Source organism: Microcebus murinus, chromosome 10, assembly GCF_040939455.1.
Source record: "Microcebus murinus isolate Inina chromosome 10, M.murinus_Inina_mat1.0, whole genome shotgun sequence".
NCBI classification, from domain to species: Eukaryota; Metazoa; Chordata; class Mammalia; order Primates; family Cheirogaleidae; genus Microcebus; species Microcebus murinus.
Window position 1 is genome coordinate 45,544,968 of NC_134113.1, and position 13,895 is coordinate 45,558,862.

A 13,895-nucleotide genomic window follows, 5' to 3' on the forward strand; every position below is an offset into this window, starting at 1 on the left:
TACAACAGTGAACAGAAATGGCACAGGCCTCAGGGAGTTTATAGTCCAGCAGGGAAGCAAGAGAATTAAGAAATAGAACAATCACAAATTGTGATAAGAGCTAACATCGAGAGAAGCTGGTAGAGGAGGCAGCCCTGCTTAAATAGACCTTGAGGAGATACTGATGAAGGACTTGGCCTGAAAAGGTATTCAGGGAATCATACACACATGCACACACATAAATACACATGCACACACATGCACATGCCACACACACATGCACACATACACACACCTGATCTGCTTCAAGGGAACATTTCAGGGCTGAGGGACAAGACTTTAGCACAAAGGCCCTGAGGCTTACTCATTTGTATCACTCAGTAAAAAGACAGGGGAAAGACACTTCATCTCCCATGACGATTGTATTTGCCACGATGCTGAGTGATAGATACGTCAGGAAGCCTTAAATTAATAATGGTGCAGGAGATAATAGGAAAAGTCTTTATTCTTGGGACTGACTCTGGATTTTCTCCCAAATGTATAGATTTTAGGACTGGGGGATTAGAAGTATTTTTTATTTAGGAAAAAAAAAACTTTGTGATTTAAATACCACCCAGAAGAGTAAGTTTGTTATTTTTGATTATTCTGTGTCAAAAACTACTTACCTATGCTCCTCCTATGTTCAACTACATATCTACTCCGTGTCACATTACACAAGGTCCTGTCGAAAGCAGGGCTGCCTGGGGAACATCAATTAAATCTGTGTTCCTTCCTAAATCTAGTGCTGTCTTTAGCAATTAAAAATTATTTTCTGTGTGCAAATCAATGCCTACTTCCCTAGCAATTAGCATCAGCTCATTTGTTTATCCTTTTGCTGAGGACCTACCATGTGCCAGGCATCGAGCTAGAGGCTGACAGATGCAATGTGGGCAACTCCCTGGTCTCTGCACTGGCGGAGATTACAGTCTAGTGGGGGAGGAGGGGCAATCAACAAACATTTATAGAGTATTGACGGCACATGATAAAATCACTAACCCTGCCCGAGAGGTCAGGAAATGACTTGCAAGTTGGGACCCTACAGATGGGTAAGAGTCAGTGTCAGCCGGCGAAGAGGGGTGGTTTGGGGAGCTCCTTCCAGGCAGAGGGGGCTGCATGTGGGAAGCCCTGGGCATGGGCAGCGGGGGCAGTTGGCACATTTGCTGAACCCAGAGACGGTCAGAGTGGCAAGAGGCCAGTGTGAAAGAAAAATGATCCACAACACAATTTTTTTTTCCATTTGACTAAAAAAGCAATTCGTGAATTGGGGAATACCAGACCAACAGTGGTTTGGTGATGCACTGAGGGAACTTCAGAGGCAAGCGTTTATTGGGAAAATGCAGGAGTGAAATATAAAGAAATCTGATTGGTTTGCAGTTACATAATTGTCTTTTGGGGGCTAACTTGTTGGAAAGTCTCTAGTCACATAATTATATGTTAGTTGGCTGCTTATGATTGGCTGGGGTTAAGTCTTATTTCTGTCTAACAACATTTACCAGAAATGGCCCACGTTTTGCTTATATTTGCAGTTATGATCCAAGTCAGGTTTCACTTACGTTTGCAGTTTAAGCTAGATTGGGGCTATTTTTAAGGCCTAGCTGGTTTTGTCTGCTCAGAAATCTTTCAGGCTCGGTCGCCATTTTAGTTTGACTTTAAACCAGGAAATGAGGACTCAAGCAGCTGATGGGCCCGACCGATGGGCAGGGGCCAGCCCCGAGGGTCTTATGAGCCATGTTAGGAATCTGGGCTTCCTTCTACGTGAAATCAGACGCCCTGCACAGGCTGGAGGTGGCATATGACACAGATTTGCACTTTAGGAAGATCCCCGAGACCCAATGCTTCCCCCTAGCCCCGGGACAGACCCTGGAGTTGTAGTCAGCCACCCACACGGCCCCTCCAGGTGACACTGTGGCCAACAAGTGGGAAATGGGTAGGGGAGGCTGGGGAGGACACAACAGAGAGGCCGCTGGAGATGAGCGGCAGGGGACACTTCCATTTGGAATAGGTCACGCTCTGTTCCTGAAGCCTTGAGATCCCAACCCTGCGTGCCACGAGCGCAGGGGGCTGTGAGGCCTTTGGAAACCTCCCAGGAACCAGTCATTGCCACGAGCAGGCTGCCCTTCTCTTGCTCTTAAAAACCACTGCCTTCTTACACACAGCTCTTGGCTGACTCAGGCCCTACACACCTTCTACAGGTCCCTCAGACAAACCAGCGCCGAGCTCTCTGGGGCCTGGAAAACTGGCCATAGGTGGTAATCCAGGGTAATTGTCCCACAGGGGTCACCTGACATGTTCGATATATCCACAGACATCTGCAGGCAGGGAGGTTGCCATCCTTCCAGTGACTTTGTGAAGCGGGTCACGTGAGTCTATGAAATGCCATGGAACCAGCAACCTGTCCCTTGGCCAGTCAACTGTCAGCAACGCAGGGTGAGTCAACAAACCAATCACGGAATGATTGATCCATAACCCATGAGGATTTTCCAGAGATAGTTTACTCACTCTAAGCCGGATGCAAATGCATTAAATGTGAGGGCAGGATACACCTCCCCGCAGGTAAAATCCACTGGAAAGAGTTCAATTCTTTTGACTCCCACAGACTGAGCCTTGGAGGGTGAGGAGACCTTGGGGCTGCCCCTCTGCTACGTCAGGAAAATGCTGCTCACAAAGAAGGAAGGAAGGTGTGATCCTTTTTTTGTGCTGGAAAGTGGCTTCCTGGGAAATCTCGGTGGTGTGATCCAGGGAAAGGAGAGGGAAGGGAGAATGAGGCTTCTGAAAGAGGAAACCACCAGTTGAGCGACAAGAACCACACGTGCAACAGGATGTTCACGATTTGCCTGGACTCTGGGAAGTGCCCGCAGGAGACTCCGCATCTGCTCTAGGTCTGTATGATGCAATCTGAGAAAATGCAGTCTGGAGAAAGGCCTGTATGGGTTTCATGTGTTTAATTCCAAAAGAGCAGAGAGCTGTCTTGGGGAGAAAAAGAGTGGTTAGAAAATGAGGCCAGGAGAGAGTGAGGTGCCACCACGTCGAAGGCATTGGGACAGATGCTGCACCGCCTCCCGGTGCCTGTCACCCCTGCTGCTCACATCTTGTTCTCCGCAAGCCCCTGGGCTGGTCCAGAGGCTGTACTCGAGGACAGGGCCTTAGGGGCACCTGTTCTGAGTGGGAGCTGGAGGGAGAGAAAGACATGTAGGGACAGTCTCAGGAAGAATTGCTGGGCATCATGAAAGTCACCTTCCTTCGTCATTTTCCCAAACCACAGTGATAAAGATTTAAATTGCATTTCATTTATTTTTGGATGCTGTGTGACTTTTTCAAATGCAACATCAAGTCAAAATAGGGGCCAAGTTACCCCAGCTTTACAAGGATTGCATAACATAAGGGTACACATGCCTCTCATCGAATGCTCAATTCATCCATGTCATTAATTCCCCAACACTGACCAAGCGCCAACCATGTGCTTAGTCTCTTCATCTCCCACCTCGGTCAAGCCTTAGGAAACCCTAGCTGCACTCCAGGTCACGGGGTCACTTAGGCCAGGTACTTGTCCAGTGTTCATCCTGCTTGTAGACAGAGCGCAACATCACAACATCGTAAGTACCCAGCCCTACAGCGCAGCTACGATACCAGCTCATGGTTAGCACTAAGGGCAGAGCCTGTGCTAATTACTTTAAGTGCATTATCCCATTTAATCTTCACACTAACCCAATACAATGGATAACTGAAATTATCTCCATTTTACAGATGAAGAGCCCAAGGCACAGAAACTTTGTCCAAAGTCCTGAAACAAATATACGGCACAGTTCAAATTCAGACCATGAGTCTCTTTAATGACAAAGTCTTTGCTCTTAACACTAAATTCTGCTGTCACCTTGTTAACCAAAGTACTACATAGTCAAAGAGTCTGAATTAATCAAGTCTAAATGACAAAATGTAGGAAAAAGAAATCTTTTCATTATTTACTTTTAAGTACATAACAGAACCGGGTTAACTAAATGTTACTGAGCAGTTCTGTTTTGATGGATGACTTTCAATAAATGTTTTTTAGTAACCGATAGAAATAATCCTTATCCATTAATGTTTAATTGACACATCATTTTCCTGCCAAAGTAGTACTGTCAACTGCTGATCATTGAATGTTACTGTCACATTGAATGTTACTGGATTCTGTTGGAGGTCTTAAGATTATAAAGCTTCCATTCAAAATCTTTTAACAGTATCCAATTGTTTAGAAAACCTGTCATGTCCCAGCTCTGGGGAATCATCATGTATTCCATATTAATTAAGTCTGCTTTAATAAACTACTCACAATAGTCTCATTGCTACGGGAAGAAAAATTAACTGTGCAGAGTCAGCCAGCCCTGCGGGGATGGGACCACAGACTAGCTGTGGTGAGTATTTGTGATTCTTTCTGGCTGTCAGCATATAACTCACCTTCCCATGTTTGGGGAATTTCTCACCTTGTGAATCTTGGTGCTGGAAAAAGACCACTCCCCGTTATAGGGTGTGAAAGCTCGACTCCACCTCTTTTGCTAGGGTGGGGCATGTGACCAGTGGATCCTCCCCGTTGGCCCCTGATTCAACTGCTAGTGATACAAAGAGCAGGACCTTCGCTAAATCCATTCCACAGAGCAGGGTGGCTGCGGCAGTGGCTACGCCCAGGTTCAGGGGCAGCAGCTGACACCACTGGGGTCAGAGGTGCAAGCAGCAGGGGCTGGGCCCAGGGGTGATGCCAATGACATCCTCACAGCACCAGTTCTGCACTGCACTTTAGGACTGTGGTCCTGTCTATAGCATCCGAGCCCGGTTCCCAGCACACGCAGGGAGTCTAGGAGCTTCCTAATATCTTATAATAAATTCCTTTTCATCAGAATCATCCAAAGATGGTTTCTGTTGCATTGAGGTTAAGAACCACAACACTAGAACTGTACCGTGAAGCATTTGAAGAGCCAGTATCAGGTGTCTCTGAACCAAAGTTTGGAGTTCAGATTCAAAACCAACAGGTGCAAATGGTCAGACACAGGCTGGGTGGGACAGGACTGCTTTTGGACTGCTCTCCTGGAAGGCCCAGGACTCTGCCCATGGGAGCTCTTCTCTGCATCTGGCACCATGGTCGCCATGAATTCAAACAAAGGAAAAGCCAGCTGCACCTCAAAGCTAATTAACGTGCTGAATGAAGCTCTATATGTGGGGTCCAAGTTTGTCACCTGGTGTGGCTTAACAGGAACCCCCTCTCCCACCCTCAGAGAACTGTGCACTCTGTGAGATCAGGGTCCTGTCCGTCTTGTGAGTCAGCAGACTCCCTGCATCTGGAGCGCAGCAGGTGTTCAGTGACATTAAACCACTCTGAGCCACAGTTTTCTCATCTGAGAAGTGGGGGGAAACATATTTATCTGGCAGGTGTTGCAAGAATAGACAAGGTATGTAAAGCATCTGGCACAGTACTTAGTATTTAGTAAGTAACAACTGGTAGCAACATTATTATTATTATCTTTCTAGGGGTGGCATCAGGGCAGCTGCTACAAGAGCATTTGCGGTCCCCGTGGACCATGCAAAATATAGAAGCAAAGCACAGTTGAGAGGCCAGTTACTATAGTACAAATAAGCACAGTGAGGGGAGGGCTCGAGATAATGGCCCCTGACATTCATGTGTAGAAAGTCCAGGAACACTGACTCCAGAGGTGACCTTGGGGGTGGGAATTGGGCGGTGATGCTGCATCACCAAACAGCTCTGTAGACTCACCACTCGGTGGAACGCTCCTCCGCGGGGTGGTCTGTTCAAGCAGTTTAGCAGCAAAGGCATGGGGGAGGTGCAGCGGTGCAGGCCTCCCCCACATCCAGACACTCTGTGCAGACGGCAGGCAGGCAGCTGATGGATTGGGTTTTTTATGGAACAGAGTATTTAAATTTAAAATCATATATGTCTATAGTTTTTTTTAAAAAAAAATTAAATAGTACAAAAGGAGGTAAATGGAAAAGTCAGCATCCCTATCACCCCCAAACCTTCAGGCAGATTCCCCAGAGATAATCATCAATATTTCTTACAGATATTTTTAGGCAAACACAAGGCTATATGCATAGTTTTTCACAGATGGGAATCATAAAAAGCTGTTCTGAAACTTGCTTTTTTCCCCTCTTCTCACTTTATTTGTCCTGAATAGCTTCCCATATCAGTGTGTGCAGATTGACCTCCTCATTTCTAACAACTGCTCTATTTATAAGGTAACATAACAGATAAGCTCCCAGGTCTCAATAGACTACATAATTGAAATTTATTTCTCATTTACCTTAATCCAATTGGTGATCAAGTGGGGAATGGGGGGAAGAAAGAGGCTCTGTTCCTAGCACTGATTCAGGAATCCAGGGTGACCAAGGCCCTGCCACTTTCAACATGTGACTTCCACATGTGGCTTCTAAAGTCACCCTGGTGACACTATCCAGCCAGCAGATGGGGAAAGAGAGTGGAAAAGGGTGAGAAGTTAGTTTTACAGAGAACCACATCTAGAGGTGACAGCTAACACTTCTGCCCACATCCCATTGGCCAGAACTTGAAGAGCCCCCACCCCACACAACTACTAAGAGACGTGCTGGCCGGACAGCTGCTCCCCCACAACCCATGCTGTAGAAGGGGAGCACAAACCTTCGGGGGACGTCAAATACACACAACACAGTTGCACTGTAGGAATACCTCGGGATTTATTTAAGCTCTAGAAAGCTAGTTTTCTTCTTCTCTTTCTTCTGCTTTTCTACCTGTCTTTTGTCAAAGGCAAGTTTTAAAGTGTGGAATGATACCACGTAACAAGAATGAAGAAATAAGAAAGTGGACACCTGGCACCACTGCTGGTGGGTATACATACCAGTTCAGGTTTTGTTGGGTAGGGAGAAAACTCCAATGAAAAAGCCTTCTAAAGGATGCATAACTTTACATCTAAGGATGTTTCTTAAAGAAATCAGTGGGTCACAACTCATGTCTGTGTATACAAGGATGTTTATAACAGTCACACATTGTAAGCAACTTTGATGCCCAACCACAGAGAACTGTTTAAATTACTGTGTACGTCCATATAATGGAATACTATGCAGGTATTTAAAATGATTGTGTAGATACCAGCAAACATAAAAATGTCCATGATACCTTATGATAAAAAAAGTAAGACTCCTAAAGTACAATTTTTTAAAAAACAAATTGATATATGTAACAAAAAGGCTAGAGGACACATTCAAATTTTTGCAATATTTATCCCTGGGGAGTTGAACTCCAGGTGTTTTTCACTTTCTTCTTTTATACCTTTCTGTATTGTGTCGATATTTTATCATTAAAAATAAAACCAGCAAATCTATTTTCAGATTGAAATGAAAAAAAAAAAAAGTAGATAAAGGGGACTGGGGTTTAGGTGATTAAAGGCAAGCATGTGAGTCAGACATGGCCTGCTGGCCCTGCCTGTCTGTTGGATCTGTCGCCTGACACTCAAGTTGCTATCAGGAGCACTTTTCTCTGTCAAAGAGACTGGCTTTTGTCACGCAATCCCCAGGTTATAATGGGAAGGAAGGACGGGCCCCAGAGCAGTCGGCAGAGCCAGCCCCGCTTGAGTCGGTCACCGTGGCTCGCCATGCCCCGGCCTCCGCATGGGGAACGCCATCAGGGCCCTCGTGGCCTTCATCCCTGCTGAGCGCTGCCAGAACTATGTGGTCAGAGACCTCCAAGAGATGCCGCTGGACAGGATGGTGGACCTCAGTGGGAGCCAGCTGCGCCGCTGCCCTGTGCACGTGTGCTCCTTCAGGGAGCTGGTCAAGCTCTACCTGAGTGACAACCACCTCAACAGCCTGCCTCCAGAGCTGGGGCAGCTGCAGAACCTGCAGATCCTGGCCTTGGACTTCAACAACTTCCGGGCTCTGCCCCAGGTGGTGTGCACCTTGAAACAGCTCTGCATCCTCTATCTGGGCAACAACAAACTCTGCGACCTCCCCAGTGAGCTGAGCCTGCTCCAGAACCTCCGGACCCTGTGGATCGAGGCCAACTACCTCACCCAGCTGCCGGACGTGGTCTGCAAGCTGAGTCTCCTTAAGACTCTGCATGCCGGCTCTAATGCCCTGCGTCTGCTGCCAGGCCAGCTCCGGCGCCTCCAGGAGCTGAGGACCATCTGGCTCTCAGGCAACCTGCTGACCAATTTCCCCCCTGTGCTGCTTCACATGCCTTTCCTGGAGGTGATCGATGTGGATCGGAACAACATCCAGTACTTCCCCAGCCTGGCCCACCTGTCAAGCCTGAAGCTGGTCATCTATGACCACAATCCTTGCAGGAACGCACCCAAAGTGGCCAAAGGTGTGCGCCGTGTGGGAAGATGGGCAGAGGAGACACCAGAACCTGACCCCAGAAAAGCCCGGCGTTATGCGCTGGTCAGAGAGGAAAGCCAGGAGCTACAGGCACCTGCCCCATCTCCCCCAGCCCCTCCTAGCAGCTCCTGAGGAGCTTTACTTATAGGCCAGTGACAAATACGTTCCAGAGACCTCTCCATTAGAGTGGAAAGTATTGCTCTGGGTCCTCTGGGGTGGCCCTGCCAGTAGGGGCTGATGGAGAGCTAGGTAAAATGCCATAGCCACATCACACGGAGAAGAAAACATTTCTGGCCAACAGCATCTCTCCAGAGGGAAGTTGTCATGCTATTGGTGGCATAGCAACCCAGAGTGATCATGACTTCTAAGAAAATGGCTTCTCCAAGCAGTTTTTGAAATAGTGAAGAGGAAAGGCCGGGGCACTTTGGCCCAGAGTGGCTGGTCATGAGGCTCATGACCTCTTCAAATAAGGTATTTGTTGTAGAACTAAGTGTTCAGGGGGCCTGCCCCTTTGCAAGATATATATTCTTTCCTATGAATGACCACAAAGAATATCAAAGTATTGTTACTGATTCAGGCCACTGAAAAGGATATTTCTACCTAGTCCATCAGTCAGATTCACAGAAAAAAGGCTTTTTGTTGCAAAGGCTCGAGATCAAAACATGTCCCCCAGCAGCTTAGCACCTGCTGAAAAGCCCCCTGATGGAGAAAGCCTCTTGGTGGAGTCCGGCTGCCACTTTAAACTTGACAGTGGTTCGTGTTGATTTAGTTCGTTTCCCCTAAAAGGTTTGACCCAAGGTCTGCTCCCGACAGTTTACTGTCACTGACAATGTTGGAAGTCATCTGGAAAGCAGAACCTCTCTTCGGCAATGCGGTCTCATGTAAGTCAAGCCTTGTGATTCCTGGCTGCTTCCCTGAGGAAGAGCCCTTGTTTATTCACATTAATGAACCAGATCTGAGCTCAACTGAATCCCCATCCTTGGAGGGAAACCACATTTCCAGAAACCTAGTAGGTTAAAGGTAGTCAGTGAGAAATCTGTTCACTTGAAACAAGCACTTTGAAACTTGAATTGCAGGGTTGTAGTGTACATATGAAATCTCTGCCTCTGCAGTCTCTGCCTACTTAGTCTCTGCCTAAGTATCTCTGCCTTTGTTCTGATTTGTTTTTGTTTTTATTTTTATAGAGTCTTTTGACAGTGTATACACTTCGGCATTTTGACCATTGTTTTTGGAAGTATGTAAATTGTGACCTTCCCATGAATATATAAACTTTAAAGAAATTTCTGTCAGTGGATGATTTAATAACACAATCTCCTTAATGTGTTTGAACTTTTTCAGCAAACAAAAAGTATCATCTTAAATAAAACATACTTTACTGAGCTTTTAAAAAGTACTTTTCCCAAAAAAGCATCTTAACCCAGCAAAGTTTGCTTCTAAAATGACATCATACAATAAGACTATTTCTATGTATGTCTTCCTACCAGAAGTATTTCTTGCTAAACCAGAGGAAGAGAAAGTTCCATGATATTGTATAATCCCTTCCTACTGTCACCTCCTATCTGCAGGGCATCTGCAACACAGTGATCAGACTGCCAAAAGGGCCCTTCAATCATTTAATATAATTAATAGGTTATACCTATAGGTCAAACATGGTTAACTCCTTTAGTAACACGTTCAGATTTCTATTAGACAGCTAGGATTTAGAGTCTTTTCTCATTCCTAATGATTGAAACCCAACTATACTCAGCTGATGATAGAAACTTTTGTCAACAGAACTTGCCTTCTAAGCTTTATCTACAGCAAAGTTTATGGATTGCTGACTTTCTTTTGACCCTCTCTTCTCCCTCCCAAGATTAATGGGCCCACCTTTTCTAATGTAGCTGAACTATAGCCATAAAACAGAATGAAGCCAATTGATCATATAGAGCTCTCATCTAATGAGCTAACTGGTCCGAATTAAATGTCAAATTATAAACATTTTGGCCTATAGTCAAGCTGTTTTCTTCTAAAACAATCAATACACAACAAATCAACATTTCTCAAACAATATGGTTGAGCATTCACTAAATTTGCTATTCAAAAATGTTTTCACTGTAGGTTTTCGAGGAATCTTATAAAGTATATAAATGCATACTTACATTTCTATAACCCTTCTGATGTTTTCTGGAAATGTTGACATAATTAGAAAGCAAAGGAACAAAAAAAATGTTGAAGCACCAAATACAACCCTTTTACTCCTGATTTTAAAACCCAAAGGGTTAATGCATCAAAGGGAAAATCTCCTCTAAAAGTTTACATAGGACTTCAGCTTCCATAAGTCATACCAGCTAAAACCTTTATAACACGGATTCAATGGAAATGAATCAGCAACCACGCTTGCTTCTTTATTTTTTCCTAAAACGCAATATCACTACAGTTTGTAATTTTACACCTAAAAAGTAGGCTTCTGCCCTAAAAATCAACTGAATTCAAACAACTTTAATTAAAAGTATGTATCAAACACATAGTGACCCAGAGGCAGAGAGCATGGCCCTTCAGACCACCTGGGTTCAAATCTTAGCTTTGCCACTTACTAATCACTTATCATCTGTGTGCCTCAGTTTCCTCATCAGTAAAACAGTATGTTTCTACCTCACAAGGCACTGTAAGGGTTAAACCAATTACTGTGTATAAAATGCATAGAACACTGTCTGGCGTGTGATAATGAATGTATACATAACATGTTTTTTACTAAGTCGTATATCATGCAGCACAACACTTATATTTACCCTAAAATCAGTATAATTCCTGTCTTAAAGAAAAAAAACCTCAGTGGCAATAGAACAAAAAGGCTTTTTTCTCCCTCAGTAAATTTTCAACCATGGTATATGTAGTCCTAAATATAAGAAATATAACCACAATTTGGTCAAATGCTCCTGGATTACCTAAATAAGAAAACAGACATGATTGTTTAACAAGGATTCGTTTTTTAATTTCTAAATGAAAAGTCTGCTCCCCCATTGTTAGTCTACAATTTACAAAAGCACCTAAGTACTTGAAAACATGATACGCGCCAGGCAGGCGCGGTGGCTCACGCCTCTAATCCTTGCACTCTGGGAGGCTGAGGCGGGCAGATTGCTCTAGGTCAGGAGTTTGAGACCATCCTGAGCAAGAGCGAGACCCTGACTCTACTAAAAATAGAAAGAAATTAATTGGCCAACAAAAAATATATAGAAAAAATTAGCTGGGCATGGTGGTACATGCCTGTAGTCCCAGCTACTTGGGACGCTGAGGCAGTAGAATTGCTTGAGCCCAGGAGTTTGAGGTTGCTGTGAGCTAGGCTGATGCCACGGCACTCACTCTAGCCTGGGCAACAAAGTGAGACTGTCTCAAAAAAAAAAAAAAAAAAGAGACTGTGAGGGCTGTCCGGAAAGTATCCAGCCATCATTAATATAACAATGGCTACATGGCTGGATACTTTCCGGACAGCCCTTGTATTCCTTGGCACTAGGGGCAGGAGGAATGTGACTGAAGTCAGGAGTCCTGCTGTTAATACTTTTACTGTCTTTTTGTCATTTTTTTAAAAAACCATACTCCTTGTTATCTATCATAGAAAGGATACTATTAAAAAACAACAAAAATAAAAAATAAAAAAATAAAAATAAATAAAAAACAACAAAGTATGTATTATATATGCCTCTTTTCCCTTCTGGATTACTTCTGGAAAATGGGAAGCAGATCTTATCTGACTCCGCAGTTCCAGCATGCTACTTGATTATGGAAGATTTTATCACGGATCCAGGCTGTAGGACAGGAGGCAGGCTGACATGTGGAGCACCCTAAAGGTCACGTACTATCTTCAGGGTCTTAATTTAATTCATATAATCTTTTCAATATTCCTTTGAAAATAAGGTGTTATATAGAGCTCATAATTTAAAACTCAGACATTTGAAATAAGGATTGTCTTTATTCTTCTACTGGGAGAGAAAACAGAGAAATGTTACCCAAACCCATTAAGAGCTGAGAGCCATGGAAGAAGAGTTGCCTAGCCAAGACGTAGTAGGTCCTGCAGGGATGCAGCTACTTCCAAAGAGCAAAGTCAAGAAGAAAACAGATTTCCTCTCCCCATATTCTGCCAACACCTCTTAAACCAACAGAACACCAGTTCACAGGGAATTGTGAAAGAGGCAGCTGGCAAGGGTAAGCCTGCATGGCCTCAGAGCAGATGAAAGCTGGATTTGGGAATGAGGAGATAAAAGGATTGCACACACAAATCATCCTTCTTTGAAGAAAGGCTGAAGCAACTTGGATAGATGTAAAAATCTTAAGCACATAGACAAGTTTCTATGCAGTGACAATAACTATTAATGTATATTCCAAATTTCTATTTCCCTTCCACAAGTCTTCTGAAAATAAAAACTCACTGCTTCCATACTTGCTGTTTCTGAGTTGAAAGAAACTATATCAACTTAAAATCACTATAGAAATTAGAGGGCCTAGGCTGTACTTACCTCTGATACTAAAGATTTTAAAATTTGTGAATTTGAGATTTTTCTGAAGACAACAAAATTTGTAAGGGCTTCAAAGGATACAAACTCAAAGAAGGAAAAGAGCATGGCTGTATTCTTGGATACAATAATTGTTTCCACATTTCTACCTCCTTTTAGATTAATATTTAGTGACCTTTTTAAGGTCTTTGGAGAAAATGTGCCCAAGTATCCTCTCAGATTAAACTAACTCCAGGCTATCTGGTCTCTCAGTATAGACAAGCCGACCTCTCCCACGAAACCTCTGCGGGTTTTCAGTCATATGCTCACCTGGCTCCACCTTCCTCAGTTGTGGGGATCACACCTACTATATGACATGATAAAGCACTTAAAAAAAATCACAGTGGATGGTACTGCTATGGTACTAAAAGAAGTCTCTTTGATAACACTAAATTTTTCCACTTTTATGAGACTGGGGCCGGGCACAGTGGCTCACACCTGTAATCCTAGCTCTCTGGGAGGCCAAAGCGAGCAGATCACTCAGGGTTAGGAGTTTGAAACCACCCTGAGCAAGAGCGAGACCCCGTCTCTACTATAAATAGAAAGAAATTAATTGGCCAACTAAAAATATATATAGAAAAAATTAGCCGGGCACAGTGACGCATGCCTGTAGTCCCAGCTACTCGGGAGACTGAGGCAGAAGGATCATTTGAGTCAAGGAGTTTCAGGTTGCTGTGAGCTAGGCTGACACCATAGCACTCTAGCCCAGGCAACAGAGTGAGACTGTCTCAAAAAAAAAAAAAAAAAAAAATACTGAGACAAACTTTTAGATGCTCTAACTCCCCCAGCCCCACAAAAAATATTGGTGTATCAATGTTTCTTTGAAAATCCTTTGCTCTTTTTTGGGAATTGTACATAAGAGAGATATCCAACTTAAAAACACACAACCTATTGCTAGGCTCTTTTATTTCTTGTGCATTGTTATATACTGATGTATCAATCTAAATCTAAAGTAGCCTGTAAATCATCAAACTCAGTACATACTTACGCCCATTCTCTTGTCCATTTACCAAAAGT

General features: G+C 44.0%; 1 protein-coding gene across 1 annotated transcript; it reads left to right on the forward strand.

The window, feature by feature from the left end:
* The first annotated feature begins 7,644 nt into the window (after positions 1–7,644).
* LRRC10 (leucine rich repeat containing 10) lies at positions 7,645–8,484 on the forward strand. The gene has a single exon (XM_012788695.2). The coding sequence runs from the start codon at positions 7,645–7,647 to the stop codon at positions 8,482–8,484; it is 840 nt and encodes a 279-aa protein (XP_012644149.2).
* The last annotated feature ends 5,411 nt before the right edge of the window (positions 8,485–13,895 follow it).